Source organism: Cotesia glomerata, linkage group LG3, assembly GCF_020080835.1.
Source record: "Cotesia glomerata isolate CgM1 linkage group LG3, MPM_Cglom_v2.3, whole genome shotgun sequence".
NCBI classification, from domain to species: Eukaryota; Metazoa; Arthropoda; class Insecta; order Hymenoptera; family Braconidae; genus Cotesia; species Cotesia glomerata.
In genome coordinates this window covers 27,639,934-27,655,997 of record NC_058160.1, presented here as the reverse complement: position 1 = coordinate 27,655,997, position 16,064 = coordinate 27,639,934, and the positions used below count along the sequence as shown (strand labels likewise).

General features: G+C 33.3%; 2 protein-coding genes across 2 annotated transcripts in view; one reads left to right on the top strand and one right to left on the bottom strand.

Annotated features, from left to right (window-relative positions):
- Positions 1–8,889: 8,889 nt before the first annotated feature.
- LOC123261472 lies at positions 8,890–14,083 on the bottom strand. The gene is made up of 6 exons (XM_044723066.1): positions 14,063–14,083; positions 10,443–13,621; positions 10,273–10,377; positions 9,968–10,183; positions 9,330–9,650; positions 8,890–9,261 (listed from the first exon to the last, which is right to left on the bottom strand). The coding sequence occupies exons 2-6, from the start codon at positions 13,059–13,061 to the stop codon at positions 9,211–9,213; spliced, it is 3,312 nt and encodes a 1,103-aa protein (XP_044579001.1). The 5' UTR covers positions 13,062–13,621; positions 14,063–14,083; the 3' UTR covers positions 8,890–9,210.
- LOC123261072 (zeta-sarcoglycan) overlaps positions 10,667–16,064 on the top strand; it is a 224,082-nt gene continuing 218,684 nt past the window's right edge. The window contains exon 1 of the mRNA XM_044722550.1: positions 10,667–10,681. The gene's annotated coding sequence lies outside the window, so the exon portion shown is untranslated. The remainder of the gene's footprint in view (positions 10,682–16,064) is intronic.

Below are 16,064 nucleotides of genomic sequence, written 5' to 3'. Positions count from 1 at the left end.
TTTACCGATACCAGTTTTTAGAAACACAAACAACGCATTTTAGTAAACTGTAATGGGATTACTCGGGGAAGTCACTTAACAATACAGGTAATCGTTTCCTGGAGTAGTATTAGTATCAGTATCAGTACAAGGGTTCTGCAATCGAAACTTAGGATAATGATGGGCGCATTTCCTCCTAAGACCTTCGTAACGATCATTCTGGCGTCAACGGTTTACATCGTGTGTATTCTCTATCTATCCAACACATATATAACACATAAATATGTGTAGATGCAAATACACACTTATAGGTATATAAAGATGTGGAGGTGGAAGTAGAGACACAAATGTAACCAATTTTGGTTATAGCATTGCTGTTTTACCCCAAGGGGTTTCGATTGAAGGTTTTGCATTCGAATCTCAAACTCATTGCTTCTGATGTACTTCCCACGCTGTTTTCTCTTCCGCTCTCTACCCGATGATTGAGTGCATTAGAATTCTCTTTACTTACTGAGTAAATATAAATATATGTATGCTTATTTTTCCAAAATTTTAGGTTCGAAGTCAGTTTTTGGATCTTTTCATTAACATTATCGTTCAATTTAAATCACGGTCTTATAAGTATCGATTATTAGTAATGAAAATTTTTTTGATAAATTTAAATTCATGAAAAAATAAACTGGAAATTTTTCAAAAACATCTCCTATGAAATTTTTGTTCTTTTTTTTGTCCAAGATTATTTATTCGAAGTTTTCTCATGTAAAATATTTTATTAATTTTAAATAAATAAATAAATAAATTTTCTTTTAATAATTTTTTTGAAAAAATAAAAAATTTTCAAAATTATTAGAAATTTGTACATATCAATATTATAATTTTTAATTATTTTTCATCCACTAGCAACAAATTGAAAAAATATCAACTTTTTTTCATTTTATAAATTTATTTTTTATGATTTTAATATTGATATTTTTTTTGCTTGTCAACTTAAAATGTGTAGTAATATGTTGTTCAAGTATTATGAATGGAAAATCTCGATAAAATATTGAAATGAAAAATTTTTCAGTTTTTGGATCTTTTCATTAAGATTATCGCTCAAATCATATCACATTCTTATAAGTATTGATTATTAATAATGAAAATTTTTTTGATAAATTTAAACTCATGAAAAAATAGACTGAAAAATTTTCAAAAACACTTCCTACGAAATTTCTATGCTTTTTTTGTTCAAGATTAGTTGTTTGAAATTTTTACATATAAAATATTTTTAAAATTTTCTTTTAATAATTTTTTTGAAAAAATAAAAAATTTTCATAATTATTAGACATCTGTACATATAAATATTATAATTTTTAATTGTTTTTCCTCCACTAAAAAACAAATTCAAAAATTATCAATTTTTTGGGATAGTTACTTTTATTTTATATATTTATTTTTTGATTTTAATATTAATATTTTTTTTTGCTTGTCAACTTAAACTGTGTAGTAATATGTTGTTCAATTATTATGAATGGAAAATCTCGATAAAATATTGAAATGAAAAATTTTTCAATGATGGAATGAAAAAAAAAATATCAATGCTACTATTAATCCAAATTATTATGTGAATTAAATTACTTAATGAATGATCAATAAAAAAAAAAAAAAAAAAAAAAAAAAAAAATAGTAATCAACCCAATTACAAGTGGAAAAGTCAATAAGACATAAAAGTGCTTAAATAAATGTATGAGCGTTGGAGAAAGCTATTCATTTAGAGATGATGGGTAGAAGATAGGATGGGTGGATGAGTAAAAAAAGTTTTGATCGAAATATTGATGAATGACGTTGTATTGACAATAAATATTCTGAGATTTTAGATCGGAGATCTCGGGAGTATCACCCGAGGAAAGAGCGAGCGCCTGGAGCCCGGAGGCAGAGAGCAGCAGTCTCTCGTTCACGCGAACGATAGCGAATAGACAGGGTTGGATGACACTGATTTAGACGCTATAAGTCAGCCCCGACACGCAATTACTCCCCTCTCGCCTTGGCTTGCCTCCGGCACCCACTCACGCTACCATCCTAAACTCTATACTACACTCTAGGTACCAACTTTGTACTTGTACTTTGTCCACCCCTTCCCCTCGTCCTTCTGCACTTTTTTTTCTCAACACCCTCTTTCGTACATCTCGCCGAAGGGATTCTTCTCCCTCGGCACTTGTCGGGACCTGAAAAAATGATAACACCAAATAAAATACAAATTACAACTTTAAAAGTTGTCTACTATTTAATGGGATATCAAAACTATTTTATTTTTGATAAAATAAATTCGAGGACGGAAACGGAAATGAAAACTGTGTCGGAAAAAAATTTTTATTATTTTAGAGTGATTATCTTTGATGAAAATTTACTTTTATTTAATTAATGTAATTTTATTTTTTAAGGAAAATATTTTTTATAAAAAACAAAATTAATAAAAAATTTTTTCATTAAAAAATAAATTTATTTTATTTTGCTCTGGAAAATTTTTCCATGAAAAAAATTAATTTAATAGATTACGAAAATTTTCCATTAAAAAGTTAAAAGAAAATTTTTTCCATTAATAAATTAAAATTAATTATTAATTAAAATGTATTTCCATAATCACGATTTTAGTTAATTTAACGTAAAAATAAATATAAATTCAAAATAAATAACGAGTTTTATGAATGAAATAAAAAATTATTCCGACTAAAGATGAACACAAAGGGTATAGCAGTTTGTTTGAAGGGAAGAGTACGAAATGAATGTTGAACAAGGCGTTGACCCAAATCCAGACGCGACTATTTGGACATCGAGGAGCTAAAGTTGTAAATGGAGTAGCATAGTAGCAGTTGCAGTTCCGGAGCTATAGTAACTGAGAAACTAGCGGTAGGTTGCCTAACAGTGTAGCTGGTGAATGTCAGTTGTTTGCTTAAATTCCCAGTTCTGTCAGAATGATCAGAAAGGCGGCGGTTTATAACAACTATCAGAGAGCGAGATCAGGGCAATGGCGTGTGTACTGGTGTGTTGCCGGTATGGCAAAAGTCTGACAGAGAGACTGAGACCGAGGAGACAAGAGAACTAGAGGCTAGAGGGTTGATGAGGAATGACAGGAGGGGAATTCAATTTCCATCTTAACCAGAGAGCAACCCCAACTGTGTTGGGGCCTACATAAGCCCGTGCAGTGCTCGGGTACCTACTTGGAAGGCTTGTGAATCCCCTCCGCGTCTTGATATACATAGCCGAGGATATATCAGCTTGCTCCTGATCTTCTTTGGAAATGACAGGCTATAATGACTATTCAAATCGCGATTATTCCTGTCTCGATTCTAAGATTGTTATTTTTTTTATTTTATTTGATATTGAGAGCTTTACACTGTAGCTCATGCAGGATAGAATTTTAGGAAAATTAATATTAATCTATATTATTAAGAGAATAAGCGAAATTTTGTGGCCAGTGTATTTGTATGATAAAATGGGTTTTTATGGTTAAATTTGGTATCATTGAAAAAATCTTGACTTAAATTTGTGCCTTTTCAAAGTTTCATGTCATTTTCACAAATAGTCGATTTATGATGATAAGTATTTAGGCTGCCTTCGAAAATGCTCTATCTCTAGATACGTAATTAAGAAATAACCGTGTATCTCGTGAACTATTGACATTTTTAAAGATATAAGCTCATCTCGATGTTACATTCATTAAGACCTTTCATTTGAGTACCCACATTCAATTTTTCATATATGTATATATATTTTATATATGTATATATGAAAAATATATCAAAATGCATGTGGGTATTCAAGTAAAAGCTCTTGATAAGTGTAACATCAGTATGAGCTTATATATTTAAAAACGTCAATATTTAAGAAAGTACAGTGCAATTTAACCAAAGTCATTATTTAATCATCAAAATTTTCGTTTATTTATAGTTCACAAGTCACGGCAGTCATATAGTGACTGCAAGGTTGCTAGTTCTATTTATTAAGGGATAGAATTATTGACTTATTTGTAGTAAAATTTTCAAGACATTAATTTATAAATTAAAAATCACTCTGATTTTATCAGCATATAGTCATTTTTGGACATGTCTAAATATATATGATTGTTGTAACTATTTAAAGACCATATGTGACATCATTTATCGATTTATGACACTAGAAATAATCATATTCAACCTTATATGACATATATGTCTAAATCTTATGTCTAAATTAATAAAAATTGGACTTTAAATTATTTATAATCTATTAAGAAATTTTACAGTAATCATACGAACAAATAAGTCCACACTTGATCATTTATGTTGAAACATGACCACCAATGAATGTCTTCACATAACATATTTTTACCAGTAAAAGACATATCCGCGAACTTAAAAACAGAAAAATTAGAAGAACGTTGAAGAGCTTAAAAAAACACAATTTAAAGGGTAGTTATTTCAGGAGCGAAACTTTTTCAGCAAACAGACAAGCTATTCCACTGAAATGGCTATGAATCTATGATAGTATTGTGGAGGAGCTATTTCACTAGTCAAACAACTAGTACTGGTACTAGTACTTTCAGTGTCACCGAGGGATTGAGCGAAGCCTTTCTGAGTGTTGAAATGTAAGAGCTCTTTTGCGTTCGTCTCCTTTCTTCTTTAAACTCAACTCGGAAACTCGCAGGCAAAGTAAATCCTTTGACCGCGTCGTCTACCTGTACTGTGTAAATTACATATTCCAACACGTTCCCGCACATACATTTGCCTCTGCCGTACATATCCCCAGTAAAAGCCAGCTTCTACCTGCGTATCTGCACTAGCTACCTCCTCCTCCTCCTCTTTTTCCTTCTTTCGTACATATGTGCTCTCATCCCCGTTCCTTACTTTCTTTACATATGTACCACTTTTTATCCCCCGTTATATCTCTATCGCTCCAGAGTAAACCACCAAAAATTCCCTCTTCATTCGTCCTATCATTCACCTCTCAAAATAATTAACGTAAGCCATTAATTCGGTGATATTTATTTATTATATTTTATTAATAGTACACAAAAAACTTGATAGTAAAATTTATTTAGATTTTGATTAAATATTACTAAACATCATGTCAAAAAGTATGAAAGCCAACATTTATAATTTAATATTGAAAAAAGCGTTAAGTCAATAATTATATTTTTCTTTTTATCGTTTTTATAAAAAAATTCTGACTAAAAAAATTTAATAATTTTTAAAAATATTTTTTATAAGTTATACGATAATTTTTTACATACAAAATAATAAAGATTGAAGTTGGAATTATTAATTATTATACTTAAACTTTTCGACACTTACGAAATTTTTATTACAGTTTTAAATGCTATTTTTTCTGTATAATTATTCAATTGAAACATTTAAATAATAAATATCATGAATTAATTGTTAAAATCATAATTTTACTGTTTGAAATAGAAATTATTATCAATTGATTACTATTCGCAATATTAAATGATACTTACAGGACACCCGTAAGAAAATACACAGATAATGAGCATGATTCATCAGAGAACGGGAATTGCCGGTAAAATTACACGAAACAGCAAACAAATTGTTTTGTTTTAGCTCCGACGATTCCCTTTACTCGGATACCGTACGGCGTACACGAATAAACGTTAAAAAAAGGTTATAAAAAGCACAATGAAAGCATCGCGATGAGGGTGCTTAACTGAGCGAAAGTGCACCACTTGGCGCCCGTCCGTTTGTCTAATTGCCCGTGCGATTTCGCCACAGGGGGTTGCGGTCACATGCGATCGAGTCGCGTGCGCCGAACGTTTGTCGCTTTAACTAACCGACAACTCACAAGTATGTACCTCATTTCTGTTCCATTCACTTATATTATTCTTCTCACTCTCTTTTCCTCCACCGTCTTCTTTGTCTCTGTTTCTCGTTTTACACATAACCGTTTTCATTTCATTTAATTTCCTACTACTCTTCGCTCCTATCCACGCCCGGAACCTTTTCCACCAACTCAAAGGGTTAAGTTACAAGAAATTATTCGCCGAAATGAACTTGCTTTCCTTTATCATTATTCTTTACACATTTACTAATGTTACTTCGCGAAAAGAGGGAAACTCACTACTCACCGATTATGCAGATGTATATTATTACTATTATTGCACTGAAAAAAACTACTTTATTTAGGAAAATATTTTTTTTGAAATTTCAAGAAATTTATTCTTGAATTTATAAATCAAATTCTTAGATAAAAAAATTGGAATAAAATAAAAAAAAAAAGTCTTCAATATTTTTTAAAATATATTCAAGTCACATTTCTATTTTTCAAGATTTTTTTGGTATTTTAAATGAAGAATTTTTTTTTATCCAAAAATCTAAAATTAAAAAAAAAAATCATATTTAATTTTCAAGCTAAGGAATTTTTTACATCAAAAATACTTATCGATCTAACATAAAGATTTCTAAACCAAGAAGTTAAAATTCAAGACGAAGGAAAATTCTTGAAATAAGACTACTGAATACAAAATTGCCTTCAAAATAATTTCATACTTGGAAAAATAATTTTTCTAACCAAAATAGTTTTCATTACAGAATTTTTTCTTTGACACTTAACATTTGTCACTTCTAATTAAATATTTCACTTAAAATTTTGATTTAAAAATTTTCTATGAAACTAACACATGTGAAATAGTGTACACCAAATAATTGAAACGACAATGTAACCAAAGGTCGATTGATTTAGTAAATTCGGTTGAACTAGTAGATCGCAAAAGTGACGATGACAAAGTTCAACGTGAGACTGATTGGCCGCGCCTGTAGGATCGCAAGCCAGTGGGTCTACTCGGCCATTCTGGTCCCATTCGGGGTTTATTTTATTTGTTCATTTTGAGCAATGTAATCTGTAAATGCGCATTATCCGGCAACTGAGAGTTGAGTAGTTTGTTGTTGTGTTGTGTGTAGCTCACAATAAATCAGAGAGCCTTGCTAACGAATGGAATAGAATGAATGGATTTAGTTGTGTAGTATAGTAGCAGTCAGATGTGTGTACACGGGAGCGGCTTTCCGGGTTAGACCGGATGTGGAAGTCGAAGTGGCAGCAACGCAAAGCGGATTGAGGATGTGCACTGGCATTACTCTGCACCTAACAAAAAGTATCTATGTACATTTGGTTATCTCTATCGCCCGTCATTATGGTTACAATAAGAGCCACTACTTCTGGAGAATACTATTTACTATTGTGCTGTGCATTTATAGATAAAACGATCATTTTAATTTTATAATTGATCTTTTTTTCCCAAATTAATGATTTAATTATCAATGCCAATAATAATTTTGTTGCTTTAGATAAAATTTATTACTTTCTTTAGAGAAAAATCGCCGAATGATCAATCACGTTAATTCCATTTGTCAAATGAAGGATATTACATCACATTTACCTCACGTACGCGTGGACTTCCTTAATAATAATTTACAGTTGTCCCAGCAAGAGAGAGCGAGATTGAAATTAATGGCAGATGGAGGTTCGGAGCTTCACTTTTGAAAAAGTGGGAAATAATTAAAATTAAAATCTTTCAAAAAACTACTTTTCAAGGCAATCAAAAATTTTTAGAATTATTAAAATGAATTTAATAGTAAAAATTCATCGAATACTATAATATAAAATTGATGACTAAACCAAAGTTAGTTTAATATCGAAAAAATGGACCCTGATTCATTATTGGTTTAAGATTGGATCGCGCGCGTACACCGCGTAATTTTAATTTCTAGTAAATAACAAAAATAGGTGATTTTTGATGTAGAAAAACGAGAAGATGTAAAAATTAAAGCGTATTTAATGAGCTGTCCGATGAATTAATGATTGACATAAATGCTAATAGAGAAACTATTCTTATTCAAGAGAACTATTTAAAAACAAAAATTATTTTGATAACCTGAAGTCTGTTTCAAGAATTTTTTGTCTTGAATTTTCTGTCCCTAAGCTTAAAAGATTTTTACCTTAGGTCAATAACTCGTATTAAATAAAAGTCGTAGCACATAGTATATTTCTGCATTTTTTCCATCTGGTTAGTATCGAACATTGAATTCCGCAGAACCTGTTGCAGCTCTCAGCAATTTAATCAGCTCTGTACAATATAAACACGAGGAAACAAGGAAATTAATTTCGCGGATTGGATTTGCAGCACTTTCTTAAAAGCTATGTGTATCGGCTTGAAAACTCGATATTCGATGGATAAATTTACTAAGTCGGAGATTTTACTATCCAGTATAAAAATTGAAAACCTCCAGGTTTTTTTACTTTCCAATTTTTTTATTATTTTCAGCTAGGTTATGTTTTTCACGTTGGTATGAAAGTGAGTAAAAAGTAATCCGTTACTCTTAGGCCAGTGGAGGCAGTCACTGTAGTTACTGCAAGAACAAAAAGTATATAAGAGGTGGCCGCGCGGTGAAAAATAAAAATAAAAGTTCAAGTCTAAACAAAAATAGAAGAACTGAAAATAATAAAGAGAAGAAGAAAAAAGTAACTTGGCTGACGGAAAACTCACTGATGGTGAAAATCTATGGTAAAACTTGTAGTTACACTTTTACACGTCGACGTTGATATGACACTTGGACAAGTCAGTGAGACTTAATTATTTAGCTTGACAGTATGCGAGGATAATTTTATCACTATTTAACGCTTCTACGTTTCTTGCAATAAATAAATCGTTTATTTGAAAATGTATGGAGAGAATTCAATTAGAGATCATTGAATTGTTATTTAATGAAGCAAGCTTTAAATTATAAGAACAGTTTATTGTATCGCGACTTTTAAGGGATAGAAAGGTTATTGACGTTTTAAATAAAAGCAAAAGTAATGTAAAATATAATATATTGTAAGTTTTTAAAAATAAATGGAAGCTAGAGCTGAAAAGATTGTTAAGGCGTTGAGAAATAGAGCAGAGATGAATCTTAAATAAGACCGTTTCGATGATCGCATCCTTATGATGCTGTTGCTAGTGACAGAAATCTCAGCCTCTGTCACAGCCAGAGCCTGGTTACAAGCGAGCTGTCGACGCGTGAACTCAGCTATCCTCATTTGTAAAATTAAGAAATGCTCTTGATTCAAACAGTCTTCCGCTACACTTTCTTTTAGTATTTCCTTTTTTAATTAGAGAAAATGCAGAAAATTTATTTTCGAGTAAAAATAGTTACACTGGAATTTCAATCTTAATCTTAACATTTTAAATTTAGATTAAAATTTTATATTATTGATTTTTATTTCTTAAGTGAGCTTGAAATTTATTTCCGATTCCAAAATTTCCGGAGGTTTCACCTGAAAATCAATTTTTACATAAATTCATCTGGTTCGATTTCACTTGAGAAAATAAATTTTTTATTAACCTGTGAATTGGTATTCAGCCAATTGACGAATCCTTTGACGCTGTCCAGGTGAGTGATTCCCTTCCAGACAGTTTCCATAGACTCCAAATCGTGGGGAATGTATTCGCAAACTAACCAGTTGGCTTCCACTTTATTATTAGGTGGTACGTACTTCAAATGTCTTGGTAATGTAGATCCAAACCCTACGAGTCTAGTTTTCCTGGTCTCTGCTTTAGCGTCACCCATCAAGTGCCACCTCGTTTTCTCCAGCTCCCCTGCTTCAGGGCAGTTTCTAATCTGTGCGACGGCTGATGGTACCACAGGCAATTCTTTTTGCGACATCTGCAAGGAAAGTTTTCAGATTAACATCTGGTTAAAAAAATTGATAATGATTCCTAAATAATTTTAACCTTTAATTAGAGTTTTCAATTATTTTGTCTGAAAAATTATAGTGAAAAAAATTTTCTAAAATGAAACTTGAAAATTTTCAGTAAAATGAAAAAAAAATTTGATTGCCTGATATCAAAATACAGCAACTGATAGTTAGATTTTTTCAAATTTGTTTTCTTGGAAAAAAGTTTACATTCTAAATTGATAGAAAATTTGATCTAGATAAAAAATATAATTCTAATAAAAAAATTTTTGACCACACAACTTACCTGCATGACCTTAGAGATATCTACAGTGAAATCAGTTTCAAACATATCCTTGAGCACTTGTTCATCAACAGTAGTATCAAAACCTCCGAGATTTCTCAGCCATTGGCAAAATTCAACGCAGATACTGTCGGTAACTTTTCCCGTGCGTTTATTGAGCGTCGCGTCGGGGTCGTATCCTTCGAGGTCGCTTTCCGTCAGAGGTCGCCAAATTACCGCCTAGATGCAAGCGATACTCATAGTAATAATAACAATGTTTAATAACTAATAATCAAAATTTTCTAATAAAATAAAAAAATTGACCAAACCTTTCTTCTAGGCTTGAGTAGAAAGGAAACATATGGATTCATCTGTTTCTTGTGAGACTCCAGGTCATCCTCCACCGGGGATTTTCTCAACGAAGGTGGATGGACCTTATAAATTCCTCCAATTAGAAAAAAAAAGCTTTACATTTTTCAATTCTTTCTACTCTACTCACCACTAAATCAAATTCTATTTCAGATTCTTGGCGGTGCGAAAACCTGACACTAGGCTGGCTCTTAACCTTGCTGGCCGAGGTTTTCGTGGCAATCTTGAGTTTACGCGCGTCCTTTATCGAGGTCCAGTGCTTTGGGTGCCAGGATGGGATTCCCAGGATGGGTGCTATTAAGTTATACGACTGAACGGGAAGGACTCGTCTCAACTGTCGGAAGTTTATGGGAGCTCGCTGTTTACAGGGTAAGTCATTATCAAAAGTTTTACTACGATTACCTACATACTGTTTTGAATTAACGAGCAGTGCCAGCAGACGCTTCGTCGCTTTTTCGGCCCTCAAAGTCTCCCTAGTCTTTCGACCCTGTTTTTCCAACCGTTTCGCAAAGACACTCGTCAGATGACTCATTATTTCCTCAAAAGTGGGCGCTCTGTCTGTCCGTTCTAGCAGCAGATCCAAAAAAATTTCAAGAACCTCCGAATCGGCAATGATCAGCGTGAAGGCCCGGAAAGAATCGCTGGGATCGTGTTCTAACATTTCATCAGACACATTAAGCTTATCGAAAATCTCATCAACAGAAATCTCTAAGCCAGAATTCGACCCGCAAATGGTTTCCTCGATTTGATTAATCACCAGCCGCCTGAAAGATTTATCTTTGACTCTAAATTTGAATTTGTCGATCACGTCTGCGAATTCACCTGGTTCTTTGCAATAATCTGCCCCCAGATACTTATTATTCTCCATTGTAGCAAAATCATGGTTCGCCTGATTGTCATTTCCCTTGTAAGCGGTTTTATCTTCGGCGGTCTTATTGTTGTCGTTAATTTTGGCAGCGGTTGTCGGAATATCCTCTTCCTCGGTTTTATCATCGCTCTCAATGTTTGTTGACTTTTCAAGCGATGTCATTCGGGATTGTATCGAGCGTGCTTTCTTACTGCGAAGTGCTTTCAGAGGCTCAAGACTGGGTCGAAGATTCAAAGGCGCATGGCAGGGTGCCAGTAATCCCGATTTTGATTCACCAATTCCTTCCTCCATTCCACCCTCATCTGCTGCTTGATCCGAGTCCTCCATGTCGGATGTTGTTTTTGACCGATCTGAGGTTAACGACAGTGTTGACATGTAAGATTTTGAAGACACGACGCTTTTCTTGTCGCTAATTAATTCCGGTTTCTTGAATTCCGTTAAATTTGATGACGAGCAGTTCTCAATTTGTTCGCGGTTCTTCGGTTCCAAGACTGATAAATTTATTCTGAAACTTTCCGGCTTGTCATCCGCTCTGTTATCCTCAAATAATTCCGATTGAATATCCGAGCACTCAACATTGCTAGTTCTCTCTGAATTAAAATCATCTCTAAAGAACGAAGAATCTTTTCGCAGGATATGATTCAGTTCATCGATTATCAGCTCCTCAGACGTGGGAGAAGCTGGTCTGTTGACTTTGTCGTGAAAATTCGCTAACTCACCCAGACAAGCTGGATTTTTAGTGACCGAAAGGTGCAGACATGCCAAACACTTATCGCTCTTTCTTCGCGAGTACATTCCTCCAATCTTCGGTATTTTTTGCAGACAGACCTCACTCTTATTAATTGGCTCATGATCATCGATCCCCGAATTATAAAGCTGCACTGTCTTACTCACAGTTTCAATAATTTCCGAGGTTTTTTCTTGGAAAGCAAACGAATTATTGATCAATCTTTTCCTGACGCTCGAGTACGAGCATGAAGACGTCGAACTAGACTTATCACTCAGCGGAACATCAGATCGTGAATCCAGAGACCGATCAGTCAGATCATGATCAACACTCGAGCAAGATGACTCTTGTATAATCAAACCGCCTGAAAATTTACCTCGGTCTATTGCAGCCTTTCTTTTATTCTTATCACGAGTTTTCATCAATTTCAACGCTCGCAGAATATGAACGATTGATTTTTTCGGCCATTGTCCCAATTTCCTCGAGTATCGCACTCCCTTGGCTTCATACGCTTTCGTGAATCCCACTTTCCTTTCAGGTTCATCCTGGTGTTTAACTCGCGGATAAAAAGCCGCGGTTGGTTTTTTAACATCAGGAATGTTTAAAAAGTTTGCTTTCAGCTTTTCTTCTTTTTTTTCCGTTTCCAACCGAATCAACGGGATGTTATTATCGGTGGAGCTTGCATTCAGCAGAGAGTTTTCGAGAGAGTCTGTCGATTCAAAAGACGAAACGATCCGTCCAAAACTGGGAACTGAACTTGCTACTGCGATACTTGGAGCTCTTGGTCGTGGTGTTCGGCGATATTCTATGTCAACATTGTCTTCGTCATCTTTGGTGTCGAAGAAACAAACTCGTTTTTGGACAAAGTCAATAATTTCGTAGCCTCTCTCGTCGATTTTTGAATCTTCATCTTCAAAAATTTCTTTGTTTTCCTTTTGATTAGATTTTTCTTCAACGAATTCGTCAATTTTAGATTGGTCTTTTCGTCTTTCAAGAAATTGAGGACTTTCTGCCGATAAAGGAACAGCATTGACACTGTCGCAACTTAAAGTACCTTGAAGAGGCATAACAGAGTTCTTAGAAATTGATTTCGCGGTAACTTTAACCCTAGTAGTTTTCAAAAATTCATTTACACATTGTGAAATTTTTGTCATCTGCGCTAGTTTGGTCAGCGAAAATGAACTTAGCTCTAGATTATCGCGATTACTGATCTGACTGCTGAGCAAAGTTTGTTCAGTGACATTTTCTTCCGTTTCACGCTTTGAATTGACCGGCTCGTAATGGTCATCGTCGGTGTCAAAAGTAAGCTTGACTGCTTTGTTATCAACTGGAGATAAAATATGTAAAGACTTCCAAGCAACTTCCGAGGTGTCTTCCGAATTATTTGTAAACCTGGTCCCCTCGTTCGTGGGCGAGGGTGGAGATATTTTGAAAACCGGTTCGTTCGTAGCTCCGGGTTCGACACTAGAGTGACCAGAGCTTTCGTCGTCAGTGACGTCATTGCTGGCACTGCTCTCTAAGGGAAAGGTTGAAGATCATGGAGAAATGAACGGTGATAATGGTTTTCTTACTTTAGAAGCCTGTCTCTCTATATTTCCGATTATTTGGTCCCAATAAGACGTTGAGTCTTCGATTGGCAGCTCCCACCTTCAAATATTTAATAATGTCAGTTTGATTTTTCTTCGGTCGGAAATTATGAATTTTTGATACCCTTCTTTGAAATATATATTATGAAAGATTAAAATATTTTAGAGGATATCATTTATTGAAGAGTGTTGTAGTGGATGATAGAAAAATTTGATTTTTTTTATGACAGCCGTCAAATTAGTACGAATTTAAAAATATAAAATTAAGAATTCAAATTTTATAAATGATATATTTATTTTTAAAATAAATTTTTTTCATGAAAGATGATTCAAATATTAGTAAAAAAATATTAAATCAAAAAAATCCCTAGAGTGAAAATCGATATAGGTCATTAGAAATTATAATTGATAATATTTGACTAAAAATAATACTGAAATTTAGCAGATCATAAAATATCTTATCTTCTTCATTTTTTTGCTATTAAAGACCTTGTCGATAAAATATCTCTTCAAATCATTAACCAGCAAAATAAATTTAGACGTAACCAAAAAATATAAAAAATACTCACTTCGTAAGCGGAACAACTCTCATTTTCTTTGGTTGAATAATATTAGACTTGCGTTTAACTTGACCCCACATTTGTACCTCACAATTTTAAATAAAAAAAAAAATTAACCCAGTTGGTCTGTTTACTGATACGTTGCCTGGAATTGTCAGTTGAACTGAATCGTCCGAAGTTAGGCGAATATTGATCAAACAGAAAAGCAACTCTGAGTAGAAAGGACATGGTCGGTAATCATGAATCTCTTTGAGTAAAACTACCTACTGCAGAAACACTCCTCCGATAAAGGGCTACTCAGTTAAAGTTTTCTTTAGTAAAAATTTTCTTAGATAAATATAGCGAATTATTGTGAGAACTAAAATTGCAAATTGATTAAAAAATCAGTGTAACCAAATGAGCAAACAAGTTTTAATAAGTTACCAAAATGCTCGAGGCGACAGTATTGTATACTTAGTATACAGCCATGATTTAACATCCGGTGGGTCAGCTGCTGCAGCAACTTGTTGTCTAAAGTTCAATAGTCTTATATACACTCCGAGCTAGATAAATATAGACTCTCGTTCCATTCGTATCGGCTGAAAAAGTCCGACAACAAGGCTCCAAACTTCCAACTCGATAAACTTTTACAAATAATTAGTCAACAATTTACTGAGTTGAGTCTTTGCTTGCCCCAGTTTACCGTCTCTCTTAATGTTAGGAAAATTGAGGTATCAATTGTGCCAAAAATTATTCCTTTGGTGTTAAGAAATAATCCGAAATTTTTATTCTTTGATTTTTACTTAAAATATTTAAAATAGAACAGAAAATTCAGCTGAAGACTGAATCATTGATATGACCTAGTAGCGTTCAAAAGCATTTTAACATCGATGTTTTCTCAATCGAGATATTCTGCATTTGAAATTTTTCATCTTATTCGTTTAAATCGATTTGACAATAGTCGTCAATTATTTTTAAGGTAATACAATTCATAATTAACCTGCTTTCCGATACTATGATATTGAAGATATCTGGGATTTTAAGAACAAGAGAATTCTGTGTCTCAGATACGAAGCTTTTAGTGTCATTCATCTTAAGCGATAAAGCAACTATTCCTTAAAATCATTTAATAATCATAAGTTATTTCAATATTTAGTGACCTTATTGTGTCAATTCATTCATAAAGATGGATGTCATTTGATAGAATTTGTATTAATGTTTCCACTTTATACAAGTTTATATTATTGCACAGTCAAACCTTTGAGAAAGTGAGTACAGTTTAATATTATGATTTCCAATTTTATGTAAGTGAGGATAATTGTACACCAGTATGTATAATTTTATACCTGTACATAATTAAAAGAAATTATTTTATATTTATAATTATTAGACTGAAACACTATAATCAATTATTTATTTTTAACTTCCCGCTAAGAAAATCGAAGATTTTCAAAAATCGGCAAGTTATTGTTTTCACCCCGTTTTATGAAAATCGAGTTTTCATCGAATCTCGACGTTTCGAGGTCCTAGGAAGCTTCCCTGACTATTCCCGCGATGGTGTCTGTATGTCTGTATGTATGTATGTGTGTGTGTGCGTGTCCGCGCGTGTGTGTGTGTGTGTGTGCGTGTGTGTGTATGTAAGCTTCTCATAACTTTTTAACGGCTTGACCGATTTGATCGCAGTTGGTGCCATTCGAAAGGGTTTCACTAAACTTAGATTTTGAATATACTTTGAAACGATTCGGGCCGGTAGATTTCGAGAAATCCCAAAAAAACTACAAAAAAAAATTTTTTCAAATGTGGTTTTTTTGGAATAACTTTTAAACGGCTCTACCGATTAATTCCAAAAACTAATCAGCTCTTAACATAAAAAAACCACGTCAATCGCCGCCAGTCCGGTCAAAATCGATTGATTCGTTTGTGAGTTATCGTAGACGAAAGAAAACCGAAAAAAGTGTTTTTTCGGAATTACTCCGAAATTTTACGTTGTATAAATTCAAACTTGAAAATTCTTTATGATGCTTAAAAAACT